We start from the raw sequence: 19,048 nt of genomic DNA, 5'->3' as shown, positions 1-19,048 counted from the left end.
TCAGAAGTAATGTGAGGATTATTTATTGGAAGAATGATATATCCGCAAATATATCATTTGAGTTGATACTATTTATTTTATTTGGCTTGTCAATAGTATCATTCATTTGTTATAACCCATCGATAAATTTACTATTATAAATTTCAAAATTAATTATGGCATATGTTTCACAGAATCAACAATGTAAACTGAAAGTAAGGATGACATGTATATTTATATGCCCACAATGGGTCACCTATCATGTTATATATAACTTTCATAATTGATAACCATCCCTTTAAAAATAAACTTCATTTTTATTTATAACAAACTTTTCTTTTTAGTGATTTTATTATATTTTGAGAATATTATATGTAAATATTGTAATTATACCTTTCCCTTCATCTCCCTCCAACCACTACTATGTTCCCTCTTCTCTTTCTCAAATTAAGGCCTTTGTTCCTTTTATTCATATATATATTAGAGGCTTAACCACTGAAAAACTTTATCTGTCTCAACAATCATTTATTCCCCATAGCTCTTCATCTAAGAGTGGAATTCTAAGTACTCCCCTTTCAACATTGGTATATCAAATAGTATCTTTTTGTGCTCTTTTTTGAAAAAAAAATATTGTTGAAATTTGATGATACTACTTCCCTGTCCTACATAGATGATACACAATCTCACTTAAACTTTCTTGTCTTCTGGCTCTTTGAACATTCCTTCCTCCTTTTCCAAACTATTTCCTGATCTTTAGGTCGAGGGATTCTATTGTAAATGGATTAAATTTTGCTCTACACCCCAATATCATTTGTTCCCTCTATTTACACAAGCTATGGATTTCTGTGATTATCTCCATGTTCTGCAAGAAGGTTACACAAATTTGTTTGACACGATCAGTACTAAGTATGCAACTAGAGATTATATTAGTTTGGGATGGTGTCATTATTTGATTTTTTTCCTAGGTTTTAGGTTCTCATTAGCCACTCATAATGACTATGTTTCAAGGACCATGTCTGGTCTACCACAGCCAGGGTCTGTGATAATGTCCATGGCTCCCGTTGCCATTGAAGACCATGCAGGTGCCTGGGGAATGAACTGCTACCTGAAGCCATGTTGATCCTAGGGCCATGCTGCTGAGAGGGCTGTGCTTATCTTAATGGCCTGTGCTGTTACCCAGCATCATGGTAACATCCAATCCTGAATTCCAGTAGAGGGTCATAACTGTGTCTGTAGAACATCATCAGTTGGCATCTATCTTGATGTCTGTGGCTTGTGTTATCAGTGGGGACCTAGAAAATAATGAATTTTGAAAATTAGGAGACTACTTGAACTGTCCTCTCCCTTATCTGGCCTTGGAAAATCTGGACCTGTATCTAACTGGCTGCTTCAGCAAATAAGTTTGCTCCACCCAACTCCCATATGGCATAGCTGACCCTGATGACACTGTCTCTGGTAGATACATCTCCACAGTCACCACAGGCAAGGGAAAAATAATCCAGATGGCATGGGTGAAAGAGAGCTGCCTCTTTCCCTTGACTGAGGGGAGAGAGTTATAATGGAGGCCTGGGGTGAACAACTCAGCTACCATCCAGATCCTTATACAACAAATTGAGTTGGCCCACCATCTGTGACTTGCTGGAATCATGAATGAACTTGTCTTGTGGAACCAAAACTGAAGGATTTCCATGACTCAGAGAAAGAGCAGGATGTCTGAGAGGGGCTTTGGTATACATTCAGTATTGTTGATGTACCAAACATCAGAGATCTTGGACATGACTAATGATTCACTATGAAGAACAGTTGTAGACAAAAGATCTACTGCATGCCTCACCTCAACTCCTAATGTCACTAATGTGAATGAAGAAGTGATAGAGCAGGAATAGACTTGAATTCTCTGAACTTTGGCTAGTGTAGCGTGTGTTCACCCTATGCATCATCTTAATATCCCAAACACCAAGTAACCACACCCTAGTTCAGGTATCTTGTTTGCAGCCATTCCTTAAGTCAGACTTCCTTTGAAAGAGCAAGAGCAGGCTTAAACTCTCTAATCTTCAGTCAAGGTGGAGAGAATCCACTTCAGTTGAGCCCCATGTGTTCTTCCCTTCTTAAGTTAGTTGACAAAGCCTGTGCTCCTTCTATAGGACTTATTGTTGTACCCATGTTGAGACCTCCATGAGAGACCACCATTATCCAGTCAAGTCCAGAATGCAAAAGCAAGTTTTATTTCTGTGTGCATATAGTCCAGCCAGCTGAAATCTCAAAGTGAGGAGAGCTCTTGTTCCTCATTTTGGATTGACATATAAAGGCAAAAACCACAAGCCAGGTTTACTTAGGGTCATGGGGGTTGGTTTTACTAGATACAGGGGGTTGACTATTTCTGCATACCCTCTTTCCCTGTAAGCGGCTACTTCTGCATCTGTGTATGCTCTCCTGCCCTTCCTGAGAAATTACTCCTGCTTCTTTCTAGAGCACAGAGCTGGGCGTTGACAGGGGGTTAGCTGCTGGGAACATTTTGTGGTTTATACTTTTGCAGACTTTTCTGTTTTCAACTAGCTCTTGATGTTGCAAAGTTACTTGAATTCTGTGCCTTAACCAACTCCTAATGAAGTATAGTTTCTTAAAATTTTCCGTGTCCTTACAATATGACTGTGATTGGATTAGGCATCTTCTTCCACTTTCCATCCTTATCTTTCACTTATCATCTATACTTACATTCTGTCATGGATGTCCTGCCTCTGAATGTCTGGGGTCAGGGAAGATCTTACCCATTGTTGACTATCAGACTCTTTAAATAAAGGATTAGGGAAAGTGAATCTCTAGGTGCTATGTACCTCTGGTTCAACTTTCTACCAAGAGATTACACCAACAAATAAATTATCATAAGAAGGCAGATTATGCTTTTAATATACCTGCTCCAATGACCACAATATCTCCTAATAAAGGACTTGTGGATGACTAAGATGGGATGAACCTTTTAAATTGGTCCAGGATGTCTTTAATGGTTTTTAGCTACATCACTATCCAAATTTGTCTTATTAAACACATCAAATATAAGGACTATCCATGCCAAATTTTTCTCAGACAAGCTCTAACCTTTTTGTGAGCAGTAACATCTTCATAGTGAACTAAAGTCACTATCCTAATTTCTATGGAAATTAACAATAAACACACAATATATCAAATCACAATTCTCTTAAATCCATTCTAATCAAAAGACAAGAGATTGTTTCTATAGTGGGTCAGCTATGAGTCTTTCTCTCACTTATAGTTTAATTGTATTGCTGCTTTTAAATTCCAAAGATAAGTTTGAATCTTCCAGTCTCTGAGTAGAAAAAAAAAACTATTATGTCACTCCTCTTCATCTGTGAAGAGGGGCTGTAGTCACTCTTTGCCTCCATAATAGTGTTCCATTGCTTTAACCAGTCTCTCTCAGAGGGGAAATTTTCTGAGGTACAGTTCTTAGGTTTTTTTATTTCAACAGCAGGCTGAACACCGTACTGGCAAAAGTGAGTTTTGTACCAAGATAAAGTATGGATAAATTGCCAAATATTCAGTCAGCATTCTTGGGCCAGCTCCAAAGTAAATAGGGTTCACTAAATTTGTGCAGTGAGTGCTCCAAGAAGCTGGAAATCACCAACCATTATCATAATCTTCCTTCCCTTCTCAGCCTGCAGCTTGAAGACATAAGAGAGTCAGGAATGCAGGTTTAACAGTCTCACTTCATCGCTTCTGTAGTATCACAGCAGATATGGTGTCATCAGAGATGGTATCATTTGCTGCAGACAATAGACCTGGGAGTCATTGTGCTTCATTCTCTGTCTATGAAAAGACATGTTCTTGACCCAATATTAAAACAGGGCCAGGTCATTTCCATAATCCAGTACAAGGGTCTTTCCATTTTGCTTAAGTGAATGTCACTCTGGTGCCATCATGCCAAAATCTATCTGTGGCAGATTGTTCACAGGTATTCACATTCAAGAAGTTTAGAGTAAAAAAAAGGCATAATTAAAGACATTATGTGGTGACTGAGTTTTATCTTTTGAAGTTGTGTTTTCAAGGAGCTATGGGCATGCTTCCACAATTTTTTGTCCTTGAGGATTATAAGGAATGCCTTTTTTTTTTTTTGCTCAATGCTCCATTAAGAATAGAATTGCTGAAAAATTTTACTATCATATCTGGACCCATTATCCATCTTTATAATTTTAGGGATTCCCAGGTATAAGAAACACTTTAAGCAATGAGTTATCACATGCTTAGTGCCTTTTTCAGTTTGTGCCATTAAGAAACCTGAATATATATTGAAAGTCACATGCACATATCTTAATTTTAAATTTCTGCAATATGAGTAACAACCATTTGCTATGCATGTTTAGGAAGCAGACCTTAAGGATTTACTCCCTGATTAGAGTACAGGTAAATAATGTGGATATATATCACATTGTTTAACAATCTGATGAGCTTTGCCATGCTTCTGGGAACTGGGGACCTCAGCCTATAACTGTTTGCTGTACCATACAGCATATAGCTGTCCTCTATGTGGCTAGGCATTCCTGCCATAGGTCAGAAATTGACTGTAGTTGTGGTTCCTGGAGGTCTCTATAGTCTTGCTATAGGCCCATGGTTATGGCAGCTGCTTGCAAACTTTGAATATGCTGGCTACATCCCATGCACATGTATAGCCATCATTTGAGTGACAATGGCCTGAAGTCATTGCTGGAACATGTGACTTACACTTACTTCATTCCCACATGTGCTCAGCAGATGCAGAGCCTTCTGCTTGGAGGACGCAGCATCCATCGGTCAGCTTGACTAGAGTGTAGATGGGGCCACACCTTGACTTCTCTGAGTCCTGTAGCAGTCCAGTGGTGCTGTGGGAGCACATTCTGCTCCTTCAGCCAATAGCCTTTAAGATACCAACACACTTAGGCGTGATCACTTATACTCCAAAAGGAATGGTAAATGTGTGCCTGCTCTCTTGCTTCCAGCTCCTGCTTCCGGCTGCTAGACTCTGCTCATGTTTGCACAGAGGACTGTTACCTAGGTCAGTGATCTGTAAATTTTTCCATTAAATAAATAACCATTTTATTATTCAAAATTCTGAACCTGTGTGGGATTGTTTTGTGAATTACATCATCCTCTGGTGCTTGAATGTTTGGTTTTAGAACCCCATCCTGGCTCTGCTGCACACCACTGGCTCAGAGTGTGCCAGGCTTGGTATGAGCCCTTTCTCAGCTGGCCATGGCCAGTGCATGGAACCATCAGCTCACTTGGATATAGAATTCTTGCAGAGTGGAGGCTTTTCTTGCTACAGATCAGCCGCAGTTCCTTATATTATCTCATTACTCACCTCAGAGGATCTCCAAGATCCCATACGCAAGTCCCAATGTCTGTGTCCTGCCTATGCACATCACGTGGAAATTCAGATACAGGCTTTCCTAGGTGCCTAATGTTATCTTGTTATCCCTGTGCTCCTGTGGCTGCTGATTATCATGACCAACAACAGTGCACACAGTATATGATTTCTAGTAAGTAACTTTTTTTTTTTTATCTAAGCATATCTTTTAGCATTTCACATGAAAATCAGAATCAGACCAGTTACATGACTTCAGGTGTGTTGCTGGGCCCAGCTAGATTTGTTTTGTAGGTGGCTTGCCCTACCTTCTGGCTGGTAACAATGATTGCATATAGCTAATTAAACCACAGATAAGATTTAATGTCCAAAATATAAATTATAAGTTGCTAATTTAAAAGGGCATTATGTCAGAAAACTTAACCATCCAAAGTATTAATAGTCTCTTACTTAGACCATGTGTAAGGTTTTACAAGACTTATATGATGTCCCTTCTACATCAATATTTTTGATTCTGGGGATTAGTCTTGTCCTCATTAATTTTTTTCTGAAAAATATAATTTGACAATAGGGCTAAGACTTAGGAATTTTAGAAATGGTACAGTCTTTACAAACTGAAACCAGGCTTCTCAGAAAGAGGTTGGAAATCCGAAAAAGGATAAGATCAATTTAATTTAACTAACAAAACTCAGTCAACTGAGGATCTTTTAGAAATGATAGAGACAGATACCAAGCTTCTTAAAAAAAGAGGTTGGAAATCCTAAGGAAGATACAATTTAACTAACAAAACTCAATCAATGAGGTGTTTTTAAAAATGGTACAGACTGATAGTAATTTATTTAAAGGAAAATTCAGCACTCTGGAGAAGGATACAGCTGATTTGGCACATAGAAACCAATCAATGACAGTAGGTTCTGAAACGTTATTTGAGAGAATTCACACTGTTGATTGTATTAACTGAGCCCTGTCAAAGGGGTATGACAGATTGGCTGATAGATTATCTCTCCAGGAATGTGATATGCATGCTATAAAGATTATGGCCAAGGATGAGAGATTATCTCTACTGGACAGACTTAATACCTTGGAATCCTCAATGAGGGCAATAGAACAGAACACTGGACAGAAGATCCAGGCATTACAAAAGGCAGTGGTAAACAGATTTGAAAAGATTGAGAAAATTATCAAATTTGATGACCAGGAACAAAAGGTAAAAAGGCAAAATTTAAACTTGTTGGTACATAAAAATCTCTAGGATAGCTTCACCAGAGTTCTTCCTGCCTTTGAAGTAATAACATCAGAAAAAGTATCTGGCCCCCAAGTACCCTAATATTGTCAAAGAATATTCACGGGAGTCTATACATGTTACTGATTGTAAGGAAACTAAGCAAGCAATTGTAGCTTATGGACTACATTCATTCTTTGTGAGGGAAATGTTCAAAATGTGGGCTTTTAGTAGCAAAGCAGTGCCTCAAGTTTGGACTCAGTTAATCTCAGCTATCCTAGAAGGTTAACTGCAATTACTGTAGAGATGCTTTTTAAAAGAGGAAGCAGTAATGTTAGGGCAATAAGAAAAAACAAAAGGACTTGAGATTTCCCTAGATCAAATTCTAGGTGAAAGACTTTCCTTGATCCTCAGGATCAAGCTCTTTTTGATGACCACACCTTGTTCCTATGTAGCACAGCAACATTAAAGGCTTTGGACAGGATTCGGGAACTAAGAAAAAGAGTTGAATTATCTCTTAATGTTAACAGGGTCAGACAGAACCTTTTAGTGACTTTTTGCAAAAACTAACTAGGGCTGTATATATAGGGGTAACTTACCCAGAAGCTAGATATATAATAATTGAATCTTTGGCTTATGAGAATGCCAACATAGAATGCAAAAGGATCCTTGGGCCTTTAAAGAACAGATCAGCACCCATGGAAGAATGGGTCTTGCATACAATGAATGTTGAGACACTTGACTATGGTACTGAAGCTTGGGTAGGAAAAGCAGTTTTTAATGGTAAGTAAGAGAAGACATCAAAATACCAAATGTTTTAATTGTGGTAGAATGGGACATTTGAGAAGGGATTGTAGACAACAGATTTTTAGGAATAATATTTCCTCTGGGAATGGAATAAATAGGAAGATTCAGCCTTCTGGTATATGTAGGAGGTGTGGCAGAAGCTGACACTGGATCAATGGGTGTAGGTCAACAATAGATAAAGAAGGCAACCCAACACCATTGGGAAACACCATGGGAGACCACTTAGAGGGCTCAAAATGAATGTGGTCCATCATTCCCAGTAAATGTGGAGAATGTATCTCACCAGGAAAATTAAAAATCCAATGCCTGCTGTTAACAATACTTGTTCGAATGATGGGTTAAATGTGGAGGATGAGTCAAAAACTCCAGTAGGACAGAGGAAACCTCTATTCTGGTAGATTTCCATAAACAATTAAAGACCAAAGCTAAGAGTGTTTATAAATGGAATTTTTATTGAAGGCTTATTGGGCATGGGTGCAGATGTAAATATCATTACTCCAAAATCTTGGCATCCAAATTGGCATCTTCAAGAGGTAGATGTTCAGTCCTGGGAATTGGAACCCTATCTCAGGTTAAACACACACACACACACACACACACACACACACACAAGATGGGTTTAATGAATAGGGCAAGAAGGAAAAATAGGAAGTTTGAGGCCATATATAATCAGTATTGCAATGAACTTATGGTGTTATGACCTATTGCAGCAATGGAATATCCAGACTAACATTCCTGCATCCCCAAAACTTATGTTTCTGAGGAAAATATTAGAAGACATTATAGATGATGGACATCAGCCATTCAGCCAGAATAAGAACACAAAGCAATTGATAAACATTCAGAGGTACAAACAGCCTTACACTACCTCTAAAATGGTTAACTGAGAAAGCAATATGGGTTAACCAGTAGCCTCTAGTGTAAGAAAAGTTGCAGACTTTAGAAAAGCTGGTACAAGAGCAACTAGTTTCTTGTCATATTGAAGAATCAACCAGCCTTTGGAATTCTCCTGTATTTGTCGTTAAAAAGAAGTATGGAAAATGGAGAATGGTGACAGGTCTAAGGGCTATCAGAAAAGTATTCAACCCTCTACAATCTGGAATTCTTCTGCCTTCTCTGTTTCTTTATTATACCTTTCCAAGAAAAGGATAGAGAAAAGTTTACCATCACAGTACCTACTTATAATAACTCTCATTCTACTAGGAAATATCGCTAAATCATCCTCTCACAGGGAATGCTCAATAGTCCCACCTTGTGCCAATACTTGTTAGCCAGCCATCGTAAATAATGTAAGCATTTTCCTACGTCTATAACCTTCCTTTACAAGGATGACGTTTTGGTATCTGATTCAAATACAGATACTTTAGACAGGATGTCTGAAGAAGTAAAGAAAGTCTTGCCTAAATGGGGATTACAAATTGCTCCTGAAAAGATTCAAAGAGAAGATTCTGTTAATTACCTAGGTTACAGAATAGTTTTATAGAAAATTAGAACACAAAAGGCACAAATTAGGAGAGACTGGCTGTGGACTCTTAATGACTTTAAAGATTAACACCCTTCACAATAGTCACGAATAGCATAAAATATATTATAGTAATTCTAACGAAACAAGTGGAAGACTTGTATGACAAGAACTTTAAATTTTTAAAGAAAGAATTGAACAAGACACCAGAAAGTGGAAAGATCTCCTATGCTCTTGGATAGGCAGAATCAACATAGTAAAAATAGCAATCTTACCACAAGCAATCTACATATCCAAAGCAATGCCCATCAAAATACCTGCAAAATTCTTCACAGACCTAGAATAAACAGTACTCAACTTTATATAGAAAAGAAAAAATGCAGGATTTCCAAATCAATCTTGCACAATAAAAGAACTTCAGGAGGTATCACAATGTCTGACTTCAAACTCTACTACAATGGACTGACAACAGCCTGGTATTGACATAAGAACAGAAAAAAGGACAAATAAAATTGAATAGAAGACCTGGATATTAACCCACACTCCTTTGAACACGTGATTTTTGACAAAGAAGCAAAAAAATATCAAGTGGAAAAAGAAAGAATATTTATCAAATGGTGCTGGCATAACTGCATATCAAAATGTAGCAGAATAAAATTCAACTCATATTTATCACCATGCACAAAACTCAAGTTGAAATGAATCAGAAACCTTAACATAAAGTCGGTCACACTGAACCTTATAGAAGACATAGTGGGAAGTACACTTGAATGCATTGGCATGGGAGACTATTTCCTAAATATAACCCCAGCAGCACAGACACTGAGAGAAATAATTAATTAATGGGACCTCCTGAAAATTAAAAGCTTCTGTAAAGCAAAGGACATGGTCAACAAGACAAATCAACAAACTACAAAATGGAAAAAGATCTTCAGTAAACTTTTCCGGTGTCAGTGTGACTATTTCTCAGAAAATTAGGAAACAACCTTTCTCAAGACCTAGTAATACCACTTTTGGGTGTATATCCAAAGGGTGGTCAATTGTGCCACAAGGACATGTGCTCAACTATGTTCATAGCAGCATTGTATGTCATAGCTAGAACCTGGAAAGAAACTAAATGTCCCTCAACCAAATAGTGGATAAGAAAAATGTGGTACATTGGAGTACTACACAAGAGAAAAAAAAACAATGACATCTTGAAAGATTCAGGCATATGGATGGAGCTAGAAAACATCATAGAAAGACAATTATCACATGTATTTACTCATAGGTACTTTTGAAACACAAAGCAAAGAAAACCAGTCTACAAACCATAATCCCAGAGAATTTAGAAAACAATGAGAACACTAAGAGAGACTTACATAGATGTAACCTACATGAAAAGTAGAAAAAGACAAGATCTCCTGAGCAAATTGGAAGCATGGGGACCATGGTGGAGGGTGGAAGAGGGAAGCGAAGTGGCAGAGATGGGAGAAGAAAAACTGCAGAGCTCAATAAAATCATTAAAAAAAAAAGAAAGGGAAAAAATTATTAGGAGACATTTCCAGTCTATGACTGGCTATTGGGATAACACCTGATCTAAAATGGAATTCTACTGTGTATGTGTACTTGGTTTTCATTATTAATTCATGATTAAAAGGTCATTTTCATTTCCTAGTTTTTGTGAATAGAGGTGCAGACAACAAGGCTGAACAATAATCCATGTTGTAGAAAATCAAGTCACTTGGGCAAAGGATGGTATTGCATGGGCAAATGGCTATGTATTTACTTGCTTGCCTGCTTGCTTGCTTGCTTATTAGAATTCACCACTCTGACTACCAAAGAGGCTGCCCCAGTTTGCAATTCATCAAGAGTGAATGAGGGTTATTGTTTCCCCACATATTCTCCAAATTCATTATCTTTTACATTCTTGATTTTACTCTGACTATGGTTAAATTGAAATCTTAAAGTTTTGCTTTTGGTTGTGTTGTTATATTTTTTGTTTCTTTTTCTAATTTGATATCAGGGCCAAGATGGGATATTCCTAATTACATTTAGAACTAGGAGATAAGAACTTTAGTCTTTACACTGAAGGCTAAGAATTAAAATATTCACTGAGTTCATGCCACTGAGATACAGTCCTTGACACTAATCTATAATGTTCAATTATATCATATAATATATGATATAATATATTATCTTATATGATATATAATATATTATATAATATGATATATAATATAATATATGATATAATATATTATCTTATATGATATATAATATATTATATATAATGATATATAATATAATATATGTATTATATTATATATATAATATATATGATATATAATATAATATATATATAATATAATAATATAATATAATATATGATATAATATATTATCTTGGGGTGGGCCAAGCCCACCCCAAGATAAAATTTAACAGAAATAAATTAAAAGAAAAGAAGAGAAGGTCAAAATATGCACTAGGGAAAAAGATAAAGTTGGAAAATTGTTTTCTGATTAATGATAATGTCCCATTCATAAAATTGTGATTAGTTTTGAATGAAAGGTGAGTTATAGCCAAAGAGACCACCAACTATTAAAATGTTCTGGCTTTCCTTTGCTAGATTAAGATTTTTGTATTATTTAAAGAAAGCATACCATGTTCTACTCTGAATGTGCTTGCTATGGTTTCATCCAACTTTATGTTAAAAAAAAAAAAAAACTTTACATAGAATGCCAGAGCTCAGCCTGCTCTTCTGATGTTCTTTCTCTTCAGGTGACTCTAGGTGTTTATCAAGTTGTCAGCTGAAACCAACTCAGAGAGTCTATAGCAAAGTGAGGGCACTGCTCTTTCATTTTGCTTTTTTTAAAAAAAATATTTAGATCATCAAGAAGCACAAATTAAATTATGTAATCCTCCAATAATAAAATTATGATATGAAAATGTAATTTAAAAATAGGGGTAGAAGCCGGGCGGTGGTGGCGCACGCCTTTAATCCCAGCACTCGGGAGGCAGAGGCAGGCGGATCTCCGTGAGTTCGAGACCAGCCTGGTCTACAAGAGCTAGTTCCAGGACAGGCTCTAAAACCACAGAGAAACCCTGTCTCGAAAAACCAAAAAAAAAAAAAAAAAAAAAAAAAAAAAAAAAAAATAGGGGTAGAAAAAAGGAATTCATTTCATTTGCTTAAGTATTTGCTTTGCAAGCATCAGGATTCAAGTTGGATCTCAAAAACCTAGTTTAAAAACTAGGAATGGTGACTAGGAAATACAAGCAAAACACTGGAGTTAGTGACAGGCAGATTGTTATGGCAAAATTGTTACCCAGACAAGCTACTTGCCTAATTACAGGCCAGTGAGAGACCTTGCATCCAAAAATGTGGACAGCCTGAGGAACAACACCAGAACTGGTCCTTTGCCCTTCACATTCTCATGCATATACATGCACATGCAACTTCTTTATATGTGTACATATACACTGACAAATAAATAAGTTTTCCTCATACACTGATGATTGCTTATAATCCTAGCTACTCAGGTAAATGAGAAATAAGTACTCAAATATACAAGTTGCTGAGTTGGATAGGATATAATAGCAAACTTTTGTGAAGTAGAAATTAGTTTATCATTTTAAATTCTCTAACTGATTTTTTAATAAGATATAAGTGTCATATTATCTTCTGACTTTTAAGACCAGCTCACTATACTATGTGCTGGAAACAAAAACACTAGTATAGTATCTCATAAGAAAAGTAGAATCTCAAATTCTATTGAGATTTCATTTGTCAAAATATTGGTTTTAATTCAGATGGTATCTCTAAATAAATACTTACTACAAATGGAGTTTGTTTTTGATAAAAAAGAAAGATTAACCTGTTGGGATATGGCATTTGCTTCCCTTTCAAAGGTTTTCTCTTTGAGAGTTGGAAATCCTTGGAGACTGGGCAATCACGTGATTTGGTGTTGGCATAAATACTTCTTAGGTAGATCTTCAGATTATAGAAGGCATAACTGCTCAGGTGATTGCAAGAGGTGAGACTGTTGCCAACTCTAGAGCCGAAGTAGTTCTTAGGGTTGTTAACCTGTCATTACATCAACATCAAAAGTAGTTCTGAGCTAAGCACAGGGCCCTGGTACCTCAGCAGTGATGACTGCACAATGCTGAATATATCAGTATTAGAGAGTCTGCGAGTGGGAAGTAAAATTTGTGCTGAGACTGTTGAAGGAAAAGAGAGTGATTCATGGTCTAGAGGAACCACTGGCAAAATCTGTAGTATACTACTTACTAAATTCATTTATATAGTTGTTAATAGAGTAAATTTTATTATTCAGTAGGAAGGTTCAATCAGTTCTGGTGAATTGGATAATGCTGTAGGATTCCTTCAATTTTAATGAAGATTTAAAAGGAAGTAAATATTTGCCAAAGTTGGGTGTACAACTTGGAATACTCTGTCTTCATCACTGCCTGAACACATTTTATGTCCAGAAATAAGTTCCTAATTTCTTTATTTCATTTAATATTAACAAACTTAAATATCTTCGATGTCACACACTAAATGAAACTCTCTCCATTTACTTCCCTTAGTCTGTAATAAAGTTCCAGGATATCATCACATTCTGTAAGCAAACATATTCTGGTTGATTTTTGTTCTGCCATTGTCCTTCTTTAGGGGAACATCTATCATTGTTTTCACCACAGAGATAGCATCCATTCATGTATAACAGTGTTTCCAAATTCTTAAACACATAGATAATGGCATTAAAATTACAGCATAATGGAACGAGTAGAAGAGGGCTGTGGTTTCTAATAGTAACCAGCAAGTTTTCCAAAAAGAATGAGGACTAAATTCAGCACCTCAGCACATGATGAATCTTTCCTGATGTTCTAATTGCAAACCTTCTAACTAGAATGTGTATTACATATCTTATTTGAAACATTCTCACAGTTTAATCACTGCTTATGTACAAATGATGTTTCAGATGTTTATTTCCTTATGCATCATACAGGACTTCCTTGGCCTAGTAAGGATTTATGTTTTTGGTGTTTTCATGTGGATTACATCAAATCATTTATCTTGCACATAATGAAATATTTTCTGCCCTATAATTTATATATTCCTATTAAGTCTTAAATTTTTTATGAAATTTATTTGTCTGTGGATATATTTCCCTGGTTAGTTTTATCTTTGAAGTAACTTTGAAAACAAATGGCCACAAGAAGTATACCATACCCTGGGAAATGTGGTTTATCTGGGTCAAGTTTATCTCCAAATGGAAAAACTTTCATTGTGTTAGACTTCATAAAATCTAATCTGTGATTCCTATTATGATGATGGTAATCAGAGCAATTAAGTTCAATCACAAAATTATACCTTTTCTTCTGCATTACAAAATTTATAACCCCATTAAACTAACTTTGGTTAGGTAAGTAATTTGAAACAAGCAAGCTTAAGTATAACATATTTTACATTTTCAATTCCTCCTGATGATCATTGGGGATCATAAGGTGCTTTTCAAGGAAAAAAAATTTTTAGAGAACCATATTGAATTTAAGACATTTGAATAATTATATAGTAAAACATTTAATAAAAGATAAAATATAAAATAATTAGCATCATATTCATTAACTCAAAGAGGTGATGCCTTTCCAAATTTTATGATTGTTCATTGTCTCAAATTTTTGCTTATAGTACAACATTACTATGAGTATTGTTATGTCTTTGTACTCAGTCTGAGCCCATCAGGATGCAGTATTAATCAATTAAATTACAAATTTACTGCCGTTAACTGCAAGGTTTAATTTACCTGAAATATTTATCACACACTTGGTGCCCAATTCCTATAAATATGAGCTAATACTTCAGATTTAGGTTATGAGTTCTTTAAATCAGAATTAATGCCATTTTACCTTTTATTGCTGCAATGACATTTCCTTTGTAATTCAGAAATGTGTAGAAAGCAATGTAGAATGAGAGAGAGCTAGAGCAAAGCAAAAAATGGGTGGGGGAAAACAATGCTAGACATTCTCTTTGAAGCACAGATTAGACTGATTTTACTTATTTTAATGCCTCCCAAATGCACATCCGTTTTGTATTTTTATGATGTATAGTTTTATTCTTATTCTTTCTGCAGTACAGATCTCTACAAACTTCCCAAAGTAATTCATAATCATCAAGATTAGCATGGAGTAAAAATTTCTATAATTTATTACATTTAAGAGTTGTATATATAATTTCAAATATATTTAATGCTTCTATAAGCTAAGAGTATATTTATAGTATAACATAACTTCCAAGTACAAAGACAAGAGATGAGGTTATGACACTGGCTTAATTGATGTAATGTATAATTTTGTAGCTGAGTCTAGAATATGGACAATTAATATAATATTAATATTTAATAAATCCTGAAATGGAATAGCAACAAAGTCTTTACAGCTATGAATGTTACCTTGAGAAAATTTAAAAATTTTATTATTATTGGAATTATTTTAGCTAACTTTCAAGAATAACAACTATGGAAATTAAATTAATTCATATTTCATATTCGTAAGAGTTTTACATCTGATTGAAAAGACACTGCATACATTATTCTCTGAGAAACTAGTGCAATTAGTGGACAGACAAGTTGACTCAGAGGGTAAACGCACTTGCAAGCAATTCTGATAACCTGCACTCAGTCCTCAGAATCTACATGGTTGAAGGATTGAAGAAACTTTCCAAATTATTCTGTTGCCCTAGTTTCTCAGAGAGTAATGTTTTCTTCTCTATGCATAATATTGTTTATTTAAGATAAAAGCACCGTCTATATCCCAGATTGGCCTAAAATTCACAATCCTCTTGCCTATTTATTCCCATGTCTCAGGGTAAAATTTTAAACAAAGCTTCATTCAGTACTTAAAATGTAATTCATTTTAGGCTTTTCATCTGCTAAATGTATCCCATGAAGACCCACCTGAATATATCTCTCAATCAATATATCCTTAAAAAGTATATTGAAAGCTATAATTTGACATAGCAAGCAAAATGCAAAATTTTAACTTGGAAAATCTGCATAAGTGTGTATGCTTATTTATTAATTAATGCAATTGACTGAGTTCTAGAATGTGAAATCTGAAAAAAGAGTTCATACTTTACTGGTATAGTTCTGAGATATACATGGGATGCCAATCTCCTATTCCTCCCAGGATTCATCAGAAAAACCACTATTGCGAGCAGATACTGATTAAAGATATCTGAGATTGAAAGAAATAAGTCAGCTCACGTATATCTTCTCACCCATTTATTCTTCCTATGTTCTCCCCAAAGCTCTTCTTATGTTCTCCCAATGATCTCTCTATCTCACAAAAGTTTCCATTTATATGCTCACACAGGCATAGGTAACAGTTTTTGGCAAATAACAATGATATCATACCAGACATGTTTTTAAGGACCAACAAGACATATTAGACTGACAAATCAGGTTCCAGTTGCCTTACTTAGGTTTCAGAGAGTGTTTGTCTTTGATGTGCCCAGGCATATATAAAAAGGGGGGTAAATAAAGAAATGGTTATAATTTTTAAGAGGAGAGGGAATTTGTGTTAACTACATTTGTGCAGTTAGTTAAGCTAGATGTTTGTAATTGATAAATATACAGAAAAGGGAAGAAAAACACAGCAATCCCATTGCACTCTCTGAGTACTTCTGATTCCTTCTTCCAAGTCTGTGTTGTGGTAACTATGGCAACCAGCTGGAAGAAAGCACTGACAGTTGACCTTGGGCCAAACAGGGTACTTTACTTCGTGGTTCCTAGTTGAGAAAAAATTCCTTTCTTTGGGGCTGGTTTAGAAGTTCAATCTTTTTCTTGTGTTCCTAGGTATAAAGGCACAAGCACTTAATTTCCTAGATGAAGATCTTTTGTCAATCAATAATGAGGCTGGATTAAATAAAAACTATATTTTTTCCAGTAGAGCAAAAGCTAGTAGGTTACACTTTTATGAGTTGGCTGTTAGAGAAATCTGTGCCTTCTAGAAGTGACTAAAAGTGACTGTCTTTTAAGTTCTTATGCGCTCTGTTTGCAAGGTTCCTCTTCTAGTCTGATGTCATGCTATAAAAGATATTTGTGGGGGGCTAACTTTATGTAAATTTGAGTATGGGAACAAGGGTTTGACTGAATGAATGGTTTAACCTCTCAGCCCCAGAGTGTGGGAACACATCATTCAATTGCCAGTACAGAAAGAAGTTATGCTCAATGAATGAATTATATATGGTTGGGATATTTCTGGAAGAATCCCACTATGTAAAAAGAGAGACACTGTGATTTCACAATGTTTTACAGAAATAACAGTGGCTATTCAAAAGGGAGGTCCCCAAAAGCTTGCAAGCTTGATGTTAGCCTAGAGATTTCAACAGCTGTGCTCTCATTGTATAATGTTTGTGGCCCACAGCAATATAAGGTATGAAAAGACAAATCACTGTTTAAGTAAATCACACACAGTCATACACATTTGAAAACATTACAAATAAGCAAAAAATTTCATCATTTTACATAGTTACAGATGTGTTTGTATTTCACAGATATTTAGGAGCAATAAGAAAATTACCATGAACAATTATAGCCAATGGTAAGTTTTATCTGTTATTAATTTGAGTTTGGCTATTGATGTTTTTTTCAAGTTTTTAATTTACCACATATGACACATTTTCTACCAAAAAAGAGGTGCTATTACCAAGACATGACACATACTTGAAACACTCTATATAGGGTGCTAGAATGGTTTGTAGTCAGTAGGAAATGGGTACCAGCACACAGAGTTCTTATGGCAAAGTCACAAGTATGCAATCACTTGATTGCTTATTTCTTTGCATACCTCTTTTTTCTAGGTCTACAAAATCTCTGACTACTTAGATAAAAAGTAGGATGACAGCTGATTGAGGATACCTAAAAATATTTGAATTCTGTTTCAAAATTTAGTGATAGGAGAATGGACACTCACATTTTACTTCTATATAAAATTTTCCTCTCACGTCGAGTTTCCAGAAGAAAATGGAAGAAGTAAATCAAAGCACAGTGACTGAATTCATCCTTGATGGGTTAACAAAGAATCCAGAGCTCCAATTGCCTCTATTCCTCATCTTCCTAGGAGTCTATTTGGTTACAGTTGTGGGTAACCTGGGAATGATCATCTTGATTATGTTTAGTTCTCAGCTTCACACACCCATGTATTATTTACTCAGCAGCCTGTCCTTTATTGACTGCTGTCAGTCAACTGCCATTACTCCCAAAATGCTTCTAAACTTTGTGACAGAGAAGAATGTCATCTCCTATCCAGAATGCATGACTCAGTTCTACTTCTTCTGTGCTTTTGCTGTTGCAGAATGTTACATGTTGGCTGTAATGGCATATGACCGCTATGTGGCTATCTCTAATCCATTGCTTTACAATGTATCCATGTCCTATCAAGTCTGTTTATGGATGATATCTGGGGTATATGGAATGGGATTCATTAGTGCTACAGCTGATGCTATCTCCATTATGAGATTGCTTTTCTGTAAGTCTAATATAATAAGGCATTACTTCTGTGATTATTTCCCATTACTAGAGCTCTCTTGCTCTAGTACTTTTATCAATGAAGTACTAGCATGGTCCCTTGGTTCAATTACCATTCTTATACCAGCTTTGACCATTCTTAGTTCTTACATCTTTATCATTGTCAGCATCCTCAACATTCATTCCACTGGGGGAAGACGCAAGGCCTTCAGCACCTGCAGCTCCCACATCTTGGCTGTTGCTCTCTTCTATGGTTCCACAGCTTTCATGTATCTTCAGCCACCATCAGTCAGCTCCCTGGGACAAAGTAAATTGTCATCTGTGTTTTATACCATTGTGGTGCCTATGTTGAATCCCATGATCTACAGCCTGAGAAATAAAGAAGTCAAAGTTGCTCTCAAAAACTTAATACAAAAGGTAAATTTCCACACAACAAAGACTGACTTTCATTAATAATACAGTATAACTTCTGCAATTCATTGGAATATATAGCCTACATACAGGATTAGTAACATTAGATGCGAGACAATTGTTAGCACATGGTATTTGAAAGAAATGCACCAAAGGTAAAAGTGGATTCTCAAAGTTGTTTTGGTTTGCATTTCCCTGATTGCTAAGGAAGTTGAGCACGACCTTAAGTGTCTTTTGGCCATTTGAACTTCTTCTGTTGAGAATTCTCTGTTCAGTTCAGTGCCCCATTTTTTAATTGGGTTAAT

General features: G+C 35.8%; 1 protein-coding gene across 1 annotated transcript; it reads left to right on the top strand.

The window, feature by feature from the left end:
- Nucleotides 1-17,825: 17,825 nt before the first annotated feature.
- LOC121451405 (olfactory receptor 150-like) lies at nucleotides 17,826-18,785 on the top strand. Its single transcript, XM_041656856.1, has one exon. It carries the CDS (start codon nucleotides 17,829-17,831, stop codon nucleotides 18,783-18,785), a length of 957 nt encoding a protein of 318 aa, XP_041512790.1. The 5' UTR covers nucleotides 17,826-17,828.
- The last annotated feature ends 263 nt before the right edge of the window (nucleotides 18,786-19,048 follow it).

This window comes from Microtus oregoni, unplaced genomic scaffold (assembly GCF_018167655.1).
Source record: "Microtus oregoni isolate MIOR12 unplaced genomic scaffold, Mior012 000008F_ref0000371, whole genome shotgun sequence".
NCBI classification, from domain to species: Eukaryota; Metazoa; Chordata; class Mammalia; order Rodentia; family Cricetidae; genus Microtus; species Microtus oregoni.
Note: the sequence above shows the minus strand (reverse complement) of the source record. Positions and strands in the feature narration are given on the sequence as shown.

Coding starts and splice junctions, on each gene's coding strand:
- LOC121451405 (XM_041656856.1), top strand. CDS start 17,829: ATGGAAGAAGTAAATCAAAGCACAGTGACTGAATTCATCCTTGATGGG.